At 38.8% G+C, this 16,708-nt stretch overlaps 1 protein-coding gene across 2 annotated transcripts in view; it reads right to left on the reverse strand.

Annotated features, from left to right (window-relative positions):
• Positions 1 to 5,518: 5,518 nt before the first annotated feature.
• DNER (delta/notch like EGF repeat containing) overlaps positions 5,519 to 16,708 on the reverse strand; it is a 106,470-nt gene continuing 95,280 nt past the window's right edge. For both annotated transcript variants that reach the window (XM_064721068.1, XM_064721067.1), the window contains exons 11-13: positions 15,973 to 16,104; positions 12,278 to 12,524; positions 5,519 to 6,613 (exon numbers count right to left, since the gene is read on the reverse strand). In XM_064721068.1, the coding sequence (XP_064577138.1) occupies positions 6,502 to 6,613; positions 12,278 to 12,524; positions 15,973 to 16,104 (491 nt within the window). In that variant the 3' untranslated portion in view covers positions 5,519 to 6,501. The remainder of the gene's footprint in view (positions 6,614 to 12,277; positions 12,525 to 15,972; positions 16,105 to 16,708) is intronic.

Here is a 16,708-nt window from a genome sequence, read left to right on the forward strand (position 1 = left end):
GGTTGTGTGTCTCTTTGGTGTCTGACAAAGAAGAATACATCCCCTTGCTGAGGGAAGGGATTTGCCAACTATTGCTACATAATATTACACAGAAAATTGCACTCATAAATCACCCTTGACACTAGAGTTTGAAGGAGAGGGATGTTAAGTCAGAGGCAACACATAAACAAAAAAGAGAGAGACAATGAATTCTCAGAAATCTCAAGGCTGAGTTGCTTTTGAATGAAGACCACATTTAACTGCCAATTAAAAGTCTGATAATTCTCTGCCCATAATTTCTGCCCTCTTTGAGAGGTACTGCCTTATGGGGAAAGAGAATATGGCTTTATTCCTCGTGCAAAATCAAAGCTTCTTGAAAAATGATTGGAAAAACATGGATAGTGCCTGGCCAAATGCCAGGGTAGGGTAATAGTTTTGTTGTGAATTTTGGTTTTTCTCTGCAAATGGCAGTCCCCTAAAGTGAGGGAAAATTAGATAGTATTAACCAGTTTTTACAGAAATTTTGTAGTTTATTGCATGAAACTCCAAAACGTTATTAAAGCATCACCATATTTACCATTCAATAATCTAAACCATTGAATAATGTATTCCAAATTAAATCTTCCAAAATTCAGCAACATATATCACTAAGTAAATCACAGCTGTGAGACATTTTGATTTAAACCTGACATGTCTATCAATACTGATAGCTTACCACCTCATTTTAAATCTCACATGCATTAAAGAAAAATAACCCTTCAAATCTCTCAGGGATTAAGGCATCTCCATGGAATTGTAAAATATTCTCTCCATTGAAATGAAATGAACAAAAGACAGAGGAAAACTGATAAACTCCACACCTAATTCAGCCCTCTAAGAATCTCCTCCTGTCTTTGTCCTTATTGCACACAGGCAACACAGGGCACCAGGAAAGAGGGGAGCAATGTGGTCAGTACTGGAGATAAAAATAGCTGATCATCATCTTTCATATGTAGAACAACCTCAAGTCCAAATTCATGGCAAGATGAAAGTGAAATGGCATAATAGGCACGTGGGAAAGCAGATCTGTTCTCAGTTACACGACATTCTGTCAGCTTTGTTTTGACAGACCCTTCTAGCAAATGCCATACAAAGGCATAACAACTGAAATAAATGTTCAAATTAAATTAATAGGAGGAACTGGTGTCATGTACAGTCCACAAATAAGACATTGTGGGCAGCACATTTTAGGTACAGAATCCTTGAATTAAATTATTCTGCATCATGACACATTACTGGCTGGTTGCCTTATTCACATGACAGATGCAACATAGCAAATCAAACAACCTCAGACTGAGCTGCAGAATAAATATCAAGGCCATACACTGGGATCTACAACACCCTTTTCAGCAAGCTGGTGCTGCTTTCTGCTCTCTGTAACCCATCATATTTCTCTCTGTTCTTAGCGAGAAAGAACCATAACTGGAACATGTTATTTGTGCTCTCTCTGTCCCAATACAATATAGAAAATAAGCTTCTAGGAGGCCAAATTGTACCAACAGTGATCACATACCCAACAATTACAAATGGGGATGAGAACAAAATATTCTGCTGGCAAACTAATTAGTAATGCAGCTCCTACATGCCAAAATAACCTCCATTGCATTAGGCTGTTTGCTTTTCCACAGAAGCTACATGCATTTTTGTTACCTTGTGCATCTTGTATTTGGCTTATAGGCTCAGATTCCAGGCAGATTTACTTCAGATTACTTCAAATCCATAAGTCAATAAAATACCATGGTGAAAATTGGAACAGTCACACTCATTTCCTTGAGGGGTGTTGGACTGAGATCCATGCAGAGTCACATGCAAACTTTCTCATACGGAAACATGAATGGAGTCCAAAGAGAGACCCTGCGGATCCAGCCTGTTGTCTGTGTGTGTTCTACTCCCAGGAGATGGAAGAGAAGCCATAGCTGAACTGTTGTGAGGAGCTACCTCTGACAGGAAGTAGACCAGTCCACAGGAAAAGAAACAAATAAAAATTTAGGCCAAAGGACATCTCCTTGACAAGACAGCACTGCTGCCAGAGTGACAAACAGGATCTCTCATGGTCTGTGGGATGCTAGCAGAAAGTCCTGGCTCAGCGAGATAGAGCAGATTGTTTTCCTTACACTGGTCTATTATTGAAGAAAGCACAGCAGTCCAGCTTATTTTCCTAAATGATTAACTTTGCTGCCTTTTCTGCTCAGCACATCAGATAAAGAAGTTTATTCAGTTAGCTTATTTATTTACATTCCTTTGCCAAAGATCTCACCAAACAAAGCCTATTTGATGATTTATTCTTTGCTAAAGGGGAAGATTATTTACAATAATCATCTTATCATAAACGTCTTAAAAGGAGGATTTGAAAGTGGAATTCATAATAACAGAGAAATCTGACTTTTCCAGAGAGGTCATATTTGTTATCCATTTTGCACTGCAGAAGAAAAGAAGCCAGCTGAGCCCAGATGAAGCTGGATGTGGCATAGCTGCTTTGAAGTTTTGTTTGTTTTCACTGGTTGACCCATGTCCTGTTGGAAGGAATCACCTTCACCTACTTGGAGCCGTTCCAAAACATGAGGGGGTGAAAGGATAGAAAGGGTTCAGATGCTGGGTCCTGCAGGGAGGATTCTGCAGCACAGAAGTTGCACCAGAGGGATCAGCTCTGGTGCAAACAGCAGAGAGTCAAGATGTGCAAAGATGATTTCTGAGGGTCACCTCTCCAGTGACCAGCACATCAGAGTGAGCAGGAGCTGAGCACATCACACTCTGCCTGTCTTGGCAGCAACCTCCAGCATTCTCAGGTAGCAGCAGCATCTGATTGCTCAGATGCCAGACTCTGGCTGCTCTCATCTCCCCGATGAGATGTTTAAGATGGACATAAAAGTGTCTCAAATCTGCTTTATGCCACCACTCCTGACCCCACACAACTACAGAGTTTTGGCAAATTCTCAGGCAAAGTCTCAAGGGACAGAAGACAAACTTGCAGGGAGCAGATAGAGCAGATCAGCTCCATGTCTCTCATTTGGCACCAGCTCTCTGCTTTGCCCTTCTCTCACTGCTCCCCTGCTCATGCAGAGCATTCCCTAAGGGTAATGGATGCTAAGAGAGAAAACAAATTTTAAACAAGAATTTTGTTCATATTTTGTTTTAAAATAAAGGGTGCCTCAAAGTTGTAAGCCAGTGCATATCTCTCTCAGCAGGTTGGAAGAGAAGGTTTAACCACACACACTGGACTGCCCTGACTCCCATTTTTTATTTTGAGAACATGTCTGAACTCATTAGCTCTTGATAATACACTCATTATTTTAACTATTCATAGCAGAGCATAGCATGAGAGACTCAACTCTTCTCTGAATTAATCTGGCTTTCAGCTGCCCTCCATGATCCATGGGGGGACTGTACTTCTGCACCCCCTGTGAGGTCAGGAACACAAGAGCAGGGTACCATACAAACAGCAATTCCAGCCCAGCTGCCCTGAGCAGCACATGAACCTCAAAAACATGGCAGCAGTGAAAAAAAGCTTCCCAAAGCTGGTAACACAGCAAATGCCTCCCACAGAAACCAGGCTGGAGGCACCCAAAGGGAGGACAGGCTGGATGTGCATCTGTCTGATGCAATGTGCCTGTCTGCTCTGCTGGGTGGTTGTGTGCAACATGAGAAGGGAATCTCTGAGAAATTTTGGACACAGAAGGATTTAGCCACATGAAGGGGAAAAGAAGTTCCCTCTGGCAACACAAGTGAGGAGTGGCTCTTCAATTCCTCTCAGTCATTCACACAGAATAATTTTCAGAGGTGTTGAGTTTATTCCTCATCAGGTGTCTATTGCTATCAAAGAAGAAACTACACATCTTCAGGGATGTCATAACTGCTCAGACATTTCTCAGCAAAGCCCTGCTGGAGAAAAGCCATGCTGTTTCCAGAAATGAGGCTGAGACAAGATGAAAACATCAGTTCCGTGACAGAAGCGTCACCATACAAGACTTCACTAAAACAAGCAATGTTTACTCCTATGGTCAGATCTTGTATATTTTTAGATGTCTAGGAACACCAAGTCACTTTCCCCCAAAACATCACACACATTGTCTTTAAAATCCAATTGTTTTCAAAGGGATTAACCACACTGAGACTTTCACTGTTTGATGATGCAACATTGAGTTTGGATGGATTTTTTACAGGGGGAAAAGAAAAAAAAAAGAAAGATAAAAAGAAAAAGTGTAGCATATTAACAGCAAGTGGTATTTGCTATACATCTGTATTTGCTCCCTGTACAGAGCAAACCTCACATGGTTGGGGAAAAGAATATGAAAGAACCAGTGTCCCTTGCCCACATTCATGTATGTTCTCAGGACACAGTCTGGCATACAAAGACAGTAACCAAGTTGTTCTTGCAGATTCATAGCTGAGAGACAAACACAAGATGGGTCTGTTCCCTTCAGGTCTTAGGACAGCTCCATCTGGCAGGCAGTGCAGTGCCTCACAAATATCTCACAAGTGCATGCATAACATGCCATCAGAGTTCAATAAAATAAATTGGAAGGAGACAAAGTAATTTTCAGAACACAATTCACAGGATGCACAGGATGATTTACAGCAGCTAGAGGCTTCAAGCTGACAGGAAAATAGCTCCTCACAAATTACTTATCCTTCAGGTCAGTCAATTGAGAGAAATATAGGTTGGTCAAGAATTGCTGCCAAGGTGTGATTTGTATGCAGAAAGGCCGCTGCTCATTGCAACATCTCTCTTGTAAAATATGGACCATGAATATGTATGTTCCCTAAAACAACAGAGTTGCTTGTTTCCCTTCTTTATATAGATTTGCAAGCCAATATTTTACTGACTGAAAAGGCCAAATATTCTGAAGAATGAGTATTTCCTTTCCTTTGATTAACAAATCAATTACAACAGTGCCCCTTTTCTGCTCAAGTTACCAAAAATGGTACAGGGTATAGCTTGCTCTCAAATTTTCTTTCTTTAGGGTTCTCAAAAGACTCCTAGAAGTCACGGTAAACAAAAGTTTCAATATATTGGTACAGCAGAAAACTGTACCAATAATAAAAAGCATCCTCTGACAGCCACCAGATGCAAATTTACAGCTTCTGTCACAGAAAACCATGCCTGAAGAATTAATCTAATTTAAACTTAGATCTGAGCTCCTCAGTCCTCTTTTTAATTATTACGTCCCAGACCAGCATTGTTGAAAGCCCATGATAGCAGATACAGGACATCAGGAAAGGTAACTCTGGATTTCTGAGGAGCATTTGGCATTTCTGTAATTCAGACACAGAATGGTGTTACTAACCTGCACATGCACCATTCAGGACTGTGCCTTTATTCTGGAGCTGCATTTATCTCACTTTTGAGAGATTACACTGACAATACAAACCCTTTTTCCCTTTTCAGATTAACTGCTGGAATGTCAAACTTTAGCATTATTTATAGTGCATCATATGCTCATGTCCTTTCAAATTTATAGACAACACTTCAGCTTGAAATGAAGAAAAACAAAGAAACAGCTGCAATCTTCACTGGTTAACTTTTATTCAGTATTTTCTGAAATAAGCAAGAATTTAAGACGCCCATAAGCGATCAAATACAGCCACAAAAACCCCATACTGATCCTAATTAAGAAGCACTATGAGAAATACACAATATTTCATGAAACAATACTGTACATCAACAACCTTTAGGAAACAAACAATTCAAACCATATGCTTAGTTTACTCACAATATAAAAAAACTTTAACCTTTAAAGAAAAATATAGATTCAGTCCAATTGTAGGATCCAATCCCATATCCAGTGAATTCAATGGAAGTTCTCTCATTGATTTCAATGTTTAAAGGATCATGCCCTTACTTTGCCTCAAGAGGCACTTTAATTATTATACAAGGCCTAGCCTGAATAACTATTACAAAAATGTCAAACATCAACTCAAGAGTATGTTTTAGCAACTTTCAGGAAATAATGGAGGAATAGGTTATCTATCCATGCATGGAATAAGGCAAAAGCTAATTCATTCAGATTAGGAATAATAATTTTTACTAGTTTCTTTTTCACAACACAAACATTTTAGACTTTTTTAATTAATGGATATATTATATATCATATTATGCTTCACATTTTTCCTACCTCTACTGAGAAAGCTGGCACTGACATTTCATAAAGAACTCCTCATTAATTATTGTTTTCTGTTCTGTAACAACCACAAGAAACTCATCTGGGTTTAGTAATAGTGTCTACCAAGAAAAAAAGCACACACTATCATAAGCTTATAATTTATAGAGCTCAAGGTACATTAAAATGTAAATCATGAAGTTCACAAATTCTGTTTTAAAATATTTTTCCAAACTAAAAGCTGCAGAAAATTGGTTCTTAAATATTCTACAGAAAATTCTGAAGCATCTAATGGTTTAAATTACTTATGCTTTCTTCTTAAAAATATTTAAATTAGGTTAGTAGCCCATCCTTTTGAAAAATAATCCAAAAAAGATACACTAGATTACAAATCTTTTGTCTTAATCAGTGTAACCAAAGGTTTGTCATCTGGGCTGTAATCTTCATAAGCAATGGGGGTTGCATCATACATTGCAGGTCGGGATTTCTTGCCAAACCTGGAAATAAAAGAAAACTTTTGGTGACAAACAGAAACATGAATGAGTTCAAAGCAACAATGTAGTGATTTATGGCCTGTGATCAGAAACAAAGACAGCTTAGATAAACTCTATATAACAAAAGAAATCACAGGAAAATGAGGCAAAAATGGTCAATTATTTTTTTCTTCTTATTATTATTATGATGCAGAGAAAACAGTACAGAAATCACAGAAACAGAATTATTTTTTTAGTCATCCACAGTAAGGATTTTTATGCACTTTTGACTATATTAAGCATACATTAATTTACTTTCTGTACTCTGGAAAGTAAAATCCAGAAAATTCAGATTTTGAGGATAATAATTAGGCCAAACCAAAATAAACTTGATTTTTTCCCAAGACTTTTATGAGGGTTCATAATTTTCAATTTCATTCTTGCCTGTTTTCAGTTATTTAGAATTGCAGAGAAAACTGAATTGTCTGGAAGCATTATGATATATGGTGAAAATTTCATTTTTCAAAGTACTTCAGCTATCCATAAGGCTACACTAGATTCATTCCCATGCATGAATGTCTGCCTTCTTCTATAGGCTATTTTAATAAATGCAGACAGGTGACATTTGCTCATCTCCATCATGATGGATAAACCTGATTTTCTACAAATGAGATAAAATTTCAAGAACTGAATGAAGAAATAAATTCATGGCATCTTACTAAAGCAGAGGCAGCACTGAATTCTGAATCACCCATTTTCACCATCACTCTCAAGGGTTTAAAGGAAATATAGAGCTTTGCAGAGGTACAAATGATGGTGAACACTCTCCAGGGATTTCAGCCAGTCTACCTGCCCTTTCTGACAGTGGAGAGCACATGGCTTGTAGCATACATGGAAGCAGGACAAAATCTGTTTTCTCCTTGAGGTCAGGGTTGACATGTGCCCCTAGTTAGAGAAGGCTGAGGAAAGAGCCCAGCACATGTGCAAGTTGTGTTTATGGTCTGGTGAGCCATGGAGCTGCTCAACCACATTGCTTTGATCAGGTGGTTCAGAAGCAGCCTCTGCCCAAAGCAGCAAAGAAACAGAGCCATCACCAACCTCAGAGGTTTATGTTAAAGACAGAAGTGTAAAATGGGAGCTCTGTTCAATGGGTGTGTATGTGCTAGGATGCACAGCAGGGCTATGCTATGGAATTGATGGCATAAAGGAACACACAAAGCAATTATCAATACGATCTGCAGGAGGCAATGATTCAAGGACTAATCAATAGTGAAAAGCTGCAGGTTCTTGCTACAGTGTTCTGGATCAATTAACTGCCTGCTTACAACAAAAGCATATACAAACAAGTGAATAAAGATTCTTTCCAGGGCCACCAAACACAAGATTATTCCTCTAACAAAGAATATAGACTGTGTGGGGAAATCTTGATCCTGGGAAGCACTGAGTGTGGAAAAATACTGGAGGGATACAATGGATAATAATTTTTACATTAGCTTCAATACCATACTGTGAACAATTATGTGTTTGGGTTGCTTAACAGTGTAGGAGTAGCACTGGGGAAGTTCTTCATTTAGCTTTGCCATGTCCTTTCATGGGTGAGGATGGTGATATTCCAATGTGTACATCAGACATGCTTACCAGTATATAACAATATTACACGTCACAAAGATAATCACAAAGTATACAAAATAACAATCAGAAAATATATTTTGCAGTGAAGCATTGAACAAGAGAGACCTGTGTAGCTTGAGAAAAACTGAGGGTTCCATGACAATTCTGAGGATAGCACATATTCATTGTAGGAATTCTTGGCAAAGGCAGCTCCGTGTCTGTGACAGACACTGCAAATCAGCTTCACTGATTTGGAATGGTCCAGCTCCTCCACTTCCTCAGAACAACATTTCAAGAGATGGCTAACTATAGAGTTATTAACCTCACCAACTTCACTCAAATTTTTGAGAACATTGGACAGCTGAATCCTGAGGAAATGGAAACTTCCGACTTCTGTGGGACATGCAGAAGTTCAGAGTTTACCCAGAAACAGAATTAAGAAACCAACAACATGTTGCTACTCTGCTCAAAACCAGCAACTGGCAAACTGAGCCCACAAATAAAATTTAAACAAGAGCAGTAAAAGACAGAGACCAGAAGTTTAAGAAGGGATAACACACATTGAGAGAACGAAGGGATTCTTTTGGATTCCACAGGAGGAGAATGAGAAGATTTATTTCCTCTGCATTATTCAGAGAAAAGGTCAGATGTGCAAGTGGAATTGTGCCTTGCTTAGAGAAATTGAGCTATAATCTCAGAAAATTAACCCTGGCAGAGGATATATATTAAGCAATTGATAGATGATGTGGAGGCCAGAGAACATGTGCACGTGATCACACTTCTACAAAAAGGCAGCTGACAGAGATCTGTGCCAGTAAGAAATGAGTGCATGCTGATGCTCATCCAATTCAGAAAGCTTAGAACACCACAGTGGGACGCAGGCAGCTCCACAGGAATGGGGAGAATATGCAGTGGAGAGAAGCTGACCCTGCTGTGACAAGAGAACTTAATCAGAGTCTGATGAACCAGACTCTTCAATTGACACAGAGACAGGACAGATCAGCACGAGAAAATAAAAATTAAATAAACTACACTGTAAGTGGTGCATGAAGGCTTCTGATATCTGGGCACACACAGAACTAACTGCAGCATAGTCTGTCACCAGATAATTCATGAACTCAGTGTGAATGCTTTTCTAAAGTGAACCATTTTGTTTCAATAGCAGATCTTGGTTCCATTTCAATGACATCTTATGGCTGCCATAGCCAGCAGCCTATTAGCCAACTATTTCATTCCACTGCTCTCTTCCAGGTTTAGAATGTATAAATTTTAACATAAAAGGATTATTTTTGTCTGCAAAAGGTGTTTTTTTTTTTTCTTTACGGTCGCTATAATGGATGCTAAAGACAACTGTGCTTTTTCTGCTCAGAAAATTACCTAGTTCTGATCTGCTAACCTTAGGAACATTCCCTAGAAGTAGACATTTATTAGTAATGATCCTCAAGCACATTGGTTTTGTCTTACAGCAAATACCTTGATTAGTAAAGATCAAATTATTTTTAAAAATTATCTAGGAAAAAAATGCTGAGAAAGACGAACAAGTAATTTAAAAATAATTTACTGACTATGCAACAGGCATCCACAAGCCCCAGACACCTGCTACTATCAGAAACCTTCCCTTTAAAGAAAATAATCTACTACCTTTTCCCTTGGCCTCCATTTTCTAAAATTACTCGCAAGTTTCGGTATCTAACTGTGAAAAGGAATTATTTTCAGAAAATTCTTAACTTTCTGTTATTTGAAAGTAGAATTCTCAGATTCAGCAATTCTGAAAATTCAGACCTTTAGATATGTAGATTTAAGAATTTATGCAAAAATAACTATAAAAGTTTTGCTCCTTTTCCCGGATTGAAATGACCAAACCAGTGGTTTATATCTTTCTGAACTCAAAATATACAGAACAATCTCCACAATAAACCTCCATGAACTACCCTACTTGGCAGCTCCATCTTGGATTTTTATAAGGCATCACATTCTTGGAGGCACTGAAAATTATTTGGAATTAAAATATTTCATTTGCTTTAAGTAGAAATACCTTTTCCAAGATAGGGAAACTCTCAATGGACAATAATGTAATTTCTAACTACATAATATGGATTTGAAAAATCATCATTTATCCATCCCAGTCTAAGAACTTTTTTGAAGTTGGAACACTTTGAAGAGCTACTACTCAAAGCTATGATGTGATTAACTGAGCCTGGGGGAACGCCTCACCCATTTCAGCTAATTTTGATGACTTCAGCAGTGGTACAATTTAACCTATTTCATCTTCATTGGAACAGAACTGGAGCACTCAGAAAATGAATTACCAGCAATCACCAACCAACATGCACATATTTCTCCATGTTAGTGCACAGGAACAGGTCTCCCTCAGTTGTTTTAAGAGCATTTTAATGGTAACACACATGAATACTCTGCTGGAATTTGAAGGGATCTTGATAAATTGAAGAAATGGGAAAAAAGAAACACCAAAAATCAAAGTTCCACCCTATTAAGAGAGATGTCAAACACAGAAGAAACCATACTGGCTAGGAAGCAAAATGACACTGAGGATCTTGGGATGAGGAAAAGGTCTCACAGGTCACAAAAGTATGTCATTTGCCACTAGAAATGAAAAAAAAAAAAGAAAAGAAAACAAACAACCACGCAAGTTTCCTTTTCAGATGTGTGAACAGGAATGCCATATAGAAGATGCAGGAGGTGATTACTCAGTTTATTTGGTGCACCTGAATCTTCAGACAGAGAACTACTTCCTGCTTTAGGGACCCCCCTTCAAAAAAGAAAAAGAAGATAAATATAATCTGGAGTGTGTCCTAGGAAGGCAATAAGAAAGGGGACATGATCTGCGGGGGGATACAGAAAGAATGGGCTAGTTATACCTAGGAAAGAAAAAAAGTTGCTTTGCTTTGTTTGTTTTTTATCATATAAGAGAAGGGGGGAGGGCTCAGCACCTGATATACAAGTGATAAGAACAGCAGTAAATTATCCTTCATGACAGCCTGAAGAGCAGTAAGAAAGAAGCAGCCAGGTTAATAGCAAAGAAAATCCAGGTTAAATTTTAGTAAAGCCCTTTCTAAATCTACTCAACTCCTTTGGAAGTTTTTAAACACAATTGTTGGCAGGGAGCTAGGTATATTTAATGCCATATAAGTGCCATGGCTTACACTTGAGCTTTCAAATCCTTTCTACTTCTGCTTTTGGATTATTCTGACACTCAATGCCCTGCCTTGCAAGTGCTCCATTAAATTTCAAAGTAAAAAAATTACTGTCTCTAGGAAAGCAAGTAAGAAAGGCAAATAGGAGCACAAACATGAGTGATGTGAAGAGATTCTCACTGAATAATCTGGTAAATTAGTCACAAAAATCAATGTGCCTTTCCTGTCTGATCATATTACTTGTGCATAGCAGTTAAAGAATCTTTACATCCCTAACAGATCTGACAGGCTAAGAACTCTGCATCTGTCCCACTTCACCAGTTACTCCAAATAAAGTCAGAATAACTCTGTTTTCGATGAGTTTTGCTGTATTGTCACACCTTGTCACAGACATTTTATGAAAAATCCTTTTTTTAGGATTTTTTCTCCTGAGAAGCTGAGAGCCCTCAAATGAAATGTAAACAATAATTATCTGTTGCTGCTGTGGAATGCAACAGCTGCATCTTTGATTTGCCTCATGTGGTTGTTTTTAATTAATGGCCAATCACAGTCCAGCTGTCTCAGACTCTCTGGTGAGTCACAAGATTTTATTTCCATTCCATTCCTTTCTATTCCTTCCTAGCCTTCTGATGAAATCCTTTCTTCTATTCTTTAGTGTAGTTTAGTATATAATTTTCTTTTAATATAATATATATCATAAAGTAATAAATCAGCCTTCTGAAACATGGAGTGTATCAGATTCTCGTCTCTTCCCTCGTCCCTGTGAACACAAGCACATGACCTCAGGTGGGAGCAGTGAGCAGGGCTGGTGCTTTCCCAGCAGAGCAGCCCGCTGCCTCTGCCACCAGCCCTTGTGTGCAGTGTGCATGGACTGGCTGGCACCTGAGAGCAGCTGCCAGGACATCAGCACCCCAGCACGAACCTGGCGTGTCGGATGGAGGCGATGGCGCTGCTGAACTCGCTGTCGATGCTCCTGCAGTTGTAGAACTCCTCGTAGGCGGGCCTGGAGGAGCCCTGGTACTCGATGCGGCTGATGCGGCAGATGCCCACGATCAGGATGATCAGCATCAGCACGAAGGCCACGCACAGCGCCCCGATGATGATGTACAGCGAGTGACGCGGCATGTTGGTCAGGCTCTCTGCCATGTGCCCAGACTTCCACTGCAGATCTGCCAGTAAGAAATAAAAGGTTACCATTAATTAATAATTTATATCCGTCCTGCTGTATAGAACTACTTTAAGATATGAATTTTCAATAGCTAAGACTTTTGAAATGATGGAGATAGGTAATTTGAACTTTCCCAGGCTTTGTTACCAATACACCACCAGGCCTGACATGCTATAAATTTAAATAACACTATGCTGAACCTTCACCCACTTTTTTCTGTTGATTTTTAAGGTCATATAGGAACACCTATCTAGTTAGATCTCCTGTGTCACCCAAGGAACAGAAAATCAAGTTATTCTTGCATTATGCTATTTTTATATTACAGGCTCTCCAAAGGCAGGCAGGTTTTATGCAAAAGCTTCTAGGAAACAACCAGTTCTCTTGTGCAGTTTGTTCCAATAGTAAAGCCTTCCACTAAAATGTGTTATTTAAGATGCACACTTAGTTTGTAATTTGAAACACAGACTTTCTTATGCCTATCTCCACCAAACTGCAGAGACTTCAGCATTTCAAGGACAAAAGGGACACATCATAAGGTCCTACAGTAAGGAGCCCATTATAGTCTTTTTCCAAGCATAATTTCCCTGAGATTCTCAAAGCAGACCTTAAAGTAAAGCCAATCTGGAAGAGGCTTCTTGTATTTATGTATTCCAGATCTTCTATATAAATATTCCTGATCCCCAAACTATATCTATGCCAAACAGATTTTCTATCAATTGCCTATGTCCTCAGATCTGTTTCTCTCTAGCATGGATCAGAATATTTCTAATTAACCTGTACTTGCCTCCAGGGTTCATTTTTGGCAGCCTATGGTCTCATATTATTTCAAAACAGGAACAGACTTGAATCATCCTGACTACAGAAATGTAGCACTCTGCAAAAGTTATTTCTAGCAGGTGCCTGTTCCCTTTTCAAATGTACTTCTGCTTTGCCCTGATTTAGAATCTCCCTTTCCTCAATCACAAACAGGCTGGGAACAGGGCTTCCAAGCACCTGCTTTGGGAGGTTAAGATATTCTCAGAAGCCACCTCTCAAAGATGCTGATGATGGCAGATAATTCAAGCACCTGAGCTGAAATCTCCAGTTCAGCAGCAGTGGATAAAATCTCAATCTACAGCAGAAATACAGGGAGCGTACAAGGACAGGAAAAGAAAAGAAATCTGTTTTAGAGGCAGGTGGTGAGAAAGGCCAAAGCTGTAACATGTGGGATTCAGCTGGGCAGAGTTTGGAGAAATGGCTGCTCTTTGTCACAATAGTGAAAGTTGTCCTGGAGCACCTCCCAGCTCAGGGGTGCTCAGACTTTGTCCACAAATGGGAGCTGAGTTTAAGGACTGGCTGTTCATTTCTCTTATCTTCTTCAGAGGTCAGTAAAGTTTTGATCAGCCTGAATCATTCAGTGATTTAATGTTTCTAAAGCACTGTTACTGCAGTTCGCCCAGTCAGGATATGAGGAAGGGAATATAGCTGTGCTCTGTGCAGTTTGGGATGGGCTTCTATTTCTGTTCTGCAGCACATTTGTCACACACAGTGGTTTCTGTCAGGCTGTCAGGCTAGGCTGAATTCAGATCTAATGTCTGCAGATATATGGCAAGACATTTCTGATTTAGATTCCATGTCTTCCATCTCTGGATGACAAAGATGAGAAAAATTTCTTCCCTTTTTCCTCACCATATCAAAATACAAAGATTAATATCTTGTACTCCAGAGATTAGAAATAGCATATGACAGCTCAAAATCACAGCATTTTCAGTTGTTATATTTAAGTTCATAAAATTAATTAGGAATAAGATTTCAATGCACACCATGGTCTGTACTAGAAATTCTTCATAATGTCAGTTTTCAAGTAACCACACGGTTTGGCATACCTCAGTGACTACATTAATAATTACAAATGTGGCAAAGGTAATGATATTAACAAATAACCAGCAGGCATTAGAGAATTCATAAGAGACATTTGTAAGCATTTTTAATGTGAATGCTCCATTAACTTTTTAGGCAAATGCATTTCATTTTGCAAGAAAGAATATCCTCTTTATAATTAAGACCAATTTAATCCTATTTAATTGGAATTGCTAATACTGGTAAGGATCATAAGATGATATTAAAAAATACCACAATTCATCCAGGCAACGTACATCTTATCTAGTTTGTTGTACGTACAGCACTTGGAAATTAAAAAGAACAGTCTGACAAGAAGATAACCCTGAAATCCTGTTAAAGTAGTCACTTCAAGCAGCTAAACCAGCTGGTGAAAAAACTATAAATAGGGTGGTTCTACAAAAAAGATTAAGTAGCAATAGCCTCCTTCATGGTCAGTAACAGAAAATCTCAAAGGATAAAATGTGATTTATTTAGTCAAATGCCACTCAAACACCAATTTCTTGATAAGTCTGGCTTTGTGTCTTTTTCTAGCATTCAGAGGGATGGTCGAATACAAAGTCAGTATGCAGTGTTTAACTTCCATCACATTATTACCATTATGTACAAACTGCTGAATATAATAAATATGGCAAAGAGAACTGAAAAGATGAACAGAAGCACATTTACTAATAGATTCAAACTTTAGAGCTCAAAGAATTCCACTGCACCATTGTCTTAGGTCTCCATTGTCATTGTCTCCAGTGAGTTCAGACGTGCTCCCCCTGTTTATAAAAGAGCTGGATATGGCCTATCTAGAGATGATTAGAATTAAGTTCCCATCGGCTCGTTAATTCACAGCTCATTCACAGTGAGCACAAAGATCTTCACATGGCTACTTCATACATTCTGCCTCTCCTGGACTCTCCACTGTGCCATAAGGATGCCCTTACAGTGAAGTTTCTCTCTAAAACGAGAAAGAAGCCCACACTGAAGCTGTTCCTTCCAGGGGAACCTCATTTAAGTCTCACTGAATACTTTGGAAATATTTGGTCTTGGACTCCTTCTTCTGTCTAACAAATTTGATGGAAATTAGCCTATGGCTGGAATAGTTATTCCTGAAGAAGTTGTTAAATGCCTGCACACACAAATTACAGAACAATTACACCAGTTTCCTTAGGTAAGCAAGTTCCAAGTTGTTTTGCTGAGACATCACTAGAGCTGCAGGTGCTCAGAAGTCAATACAAGCCTGTTAGGAATGTGCTTATACTGCTATGGAACACACTTGACCCAAAGTGCGCAGGGAGGCTGTGAAGCATGAGCACAATTAAAATGCAAACTGAGTGCCCAGCTCTGAGACAATCACAATCCAGTCTGACACGTCTCAAAGCAGGGTGCCCAGAAAAAGAAGTTTTTAACTTTCACAACCACTTTTGAAATGCTATGGCCAAAAATAAAATTAATTTACCATTATTGTGTTCATTTACGTATGATTCAGAGTATTTGTGCAGATAGGTATCTAGAGATAAAGAAAAAGTTCCTTTAATATAACTTACAATTTTTAGAAATGCTTAGAGAACTCCAACACTTACGTATTTCACAGTTTGCACCGACCCATCCATGAGGACAATGGCAGGTGTAACCACCAGGCTGATCTATGCAAGTTCCAGCATGGTGACATGGGTTGCTGTCACAGTCATTTACATCAATTTCACAGTCTTCACCTTACATAGGGGAAAAAAACCAAAACCATATATGACAGGTGCCTGATGTAGCAGTACATCCTCAGTCATTTAACTTCTCTGTTGCTGCAAAACTCTTTATAGTGCAATACATCTCTATTCTCAGAACATCAAAAGGATTCCAAGGAGAAAGTATTATCCTTATTCAACCAGGTGAAAATAAAGCCTGAGGACTAAGGGACTTGACTAACCTCACACAGACTCTGTCCTATTTCTCTAAATATAATTTCCATCCCAAGAAAATGTGGTATAACAGACGATCATGGATATTCTGTTATGCTATGCAATAATGTAGATAATCAGTGCCTGAGAAACTGACAGGGTACAATGGAAAGCTAATTCTTTTCCAAAGAATGTCCTTTAACTAGAAGAGATCAAAAAGCACAATTTGACCTATAAACCAGCTATGAATGGGTTTACCCATTACTCTCACATTGGATATTACCTTACATGACTAACAGAACATCAGATTGTAAATTATCTTGACATCAGATATTTGGATTATGCCAATCACATCAGTCTAAGTTCGAGGCCAAAAGATTAAATGAGTTTCTTACCAGCACTCTGAAAGTGTAAATTGATTCAT

This window comes from Zonotrichia leucophrys, chromosome 9, assembly GCF_028769735.1.
Source record: "Zonotrichia leucophrys gambelii isolate GWCS_2022_RI chromosome 9, RI_Zleu_2.0, whole genome shotgun sequence".
Taxonomy (NCBI): Eukaryota; Metazoa; Chordata; class Aves; order Passeriformes; family Passerellidae; genus Zonotrichia; species Zonotrichia leucophrys.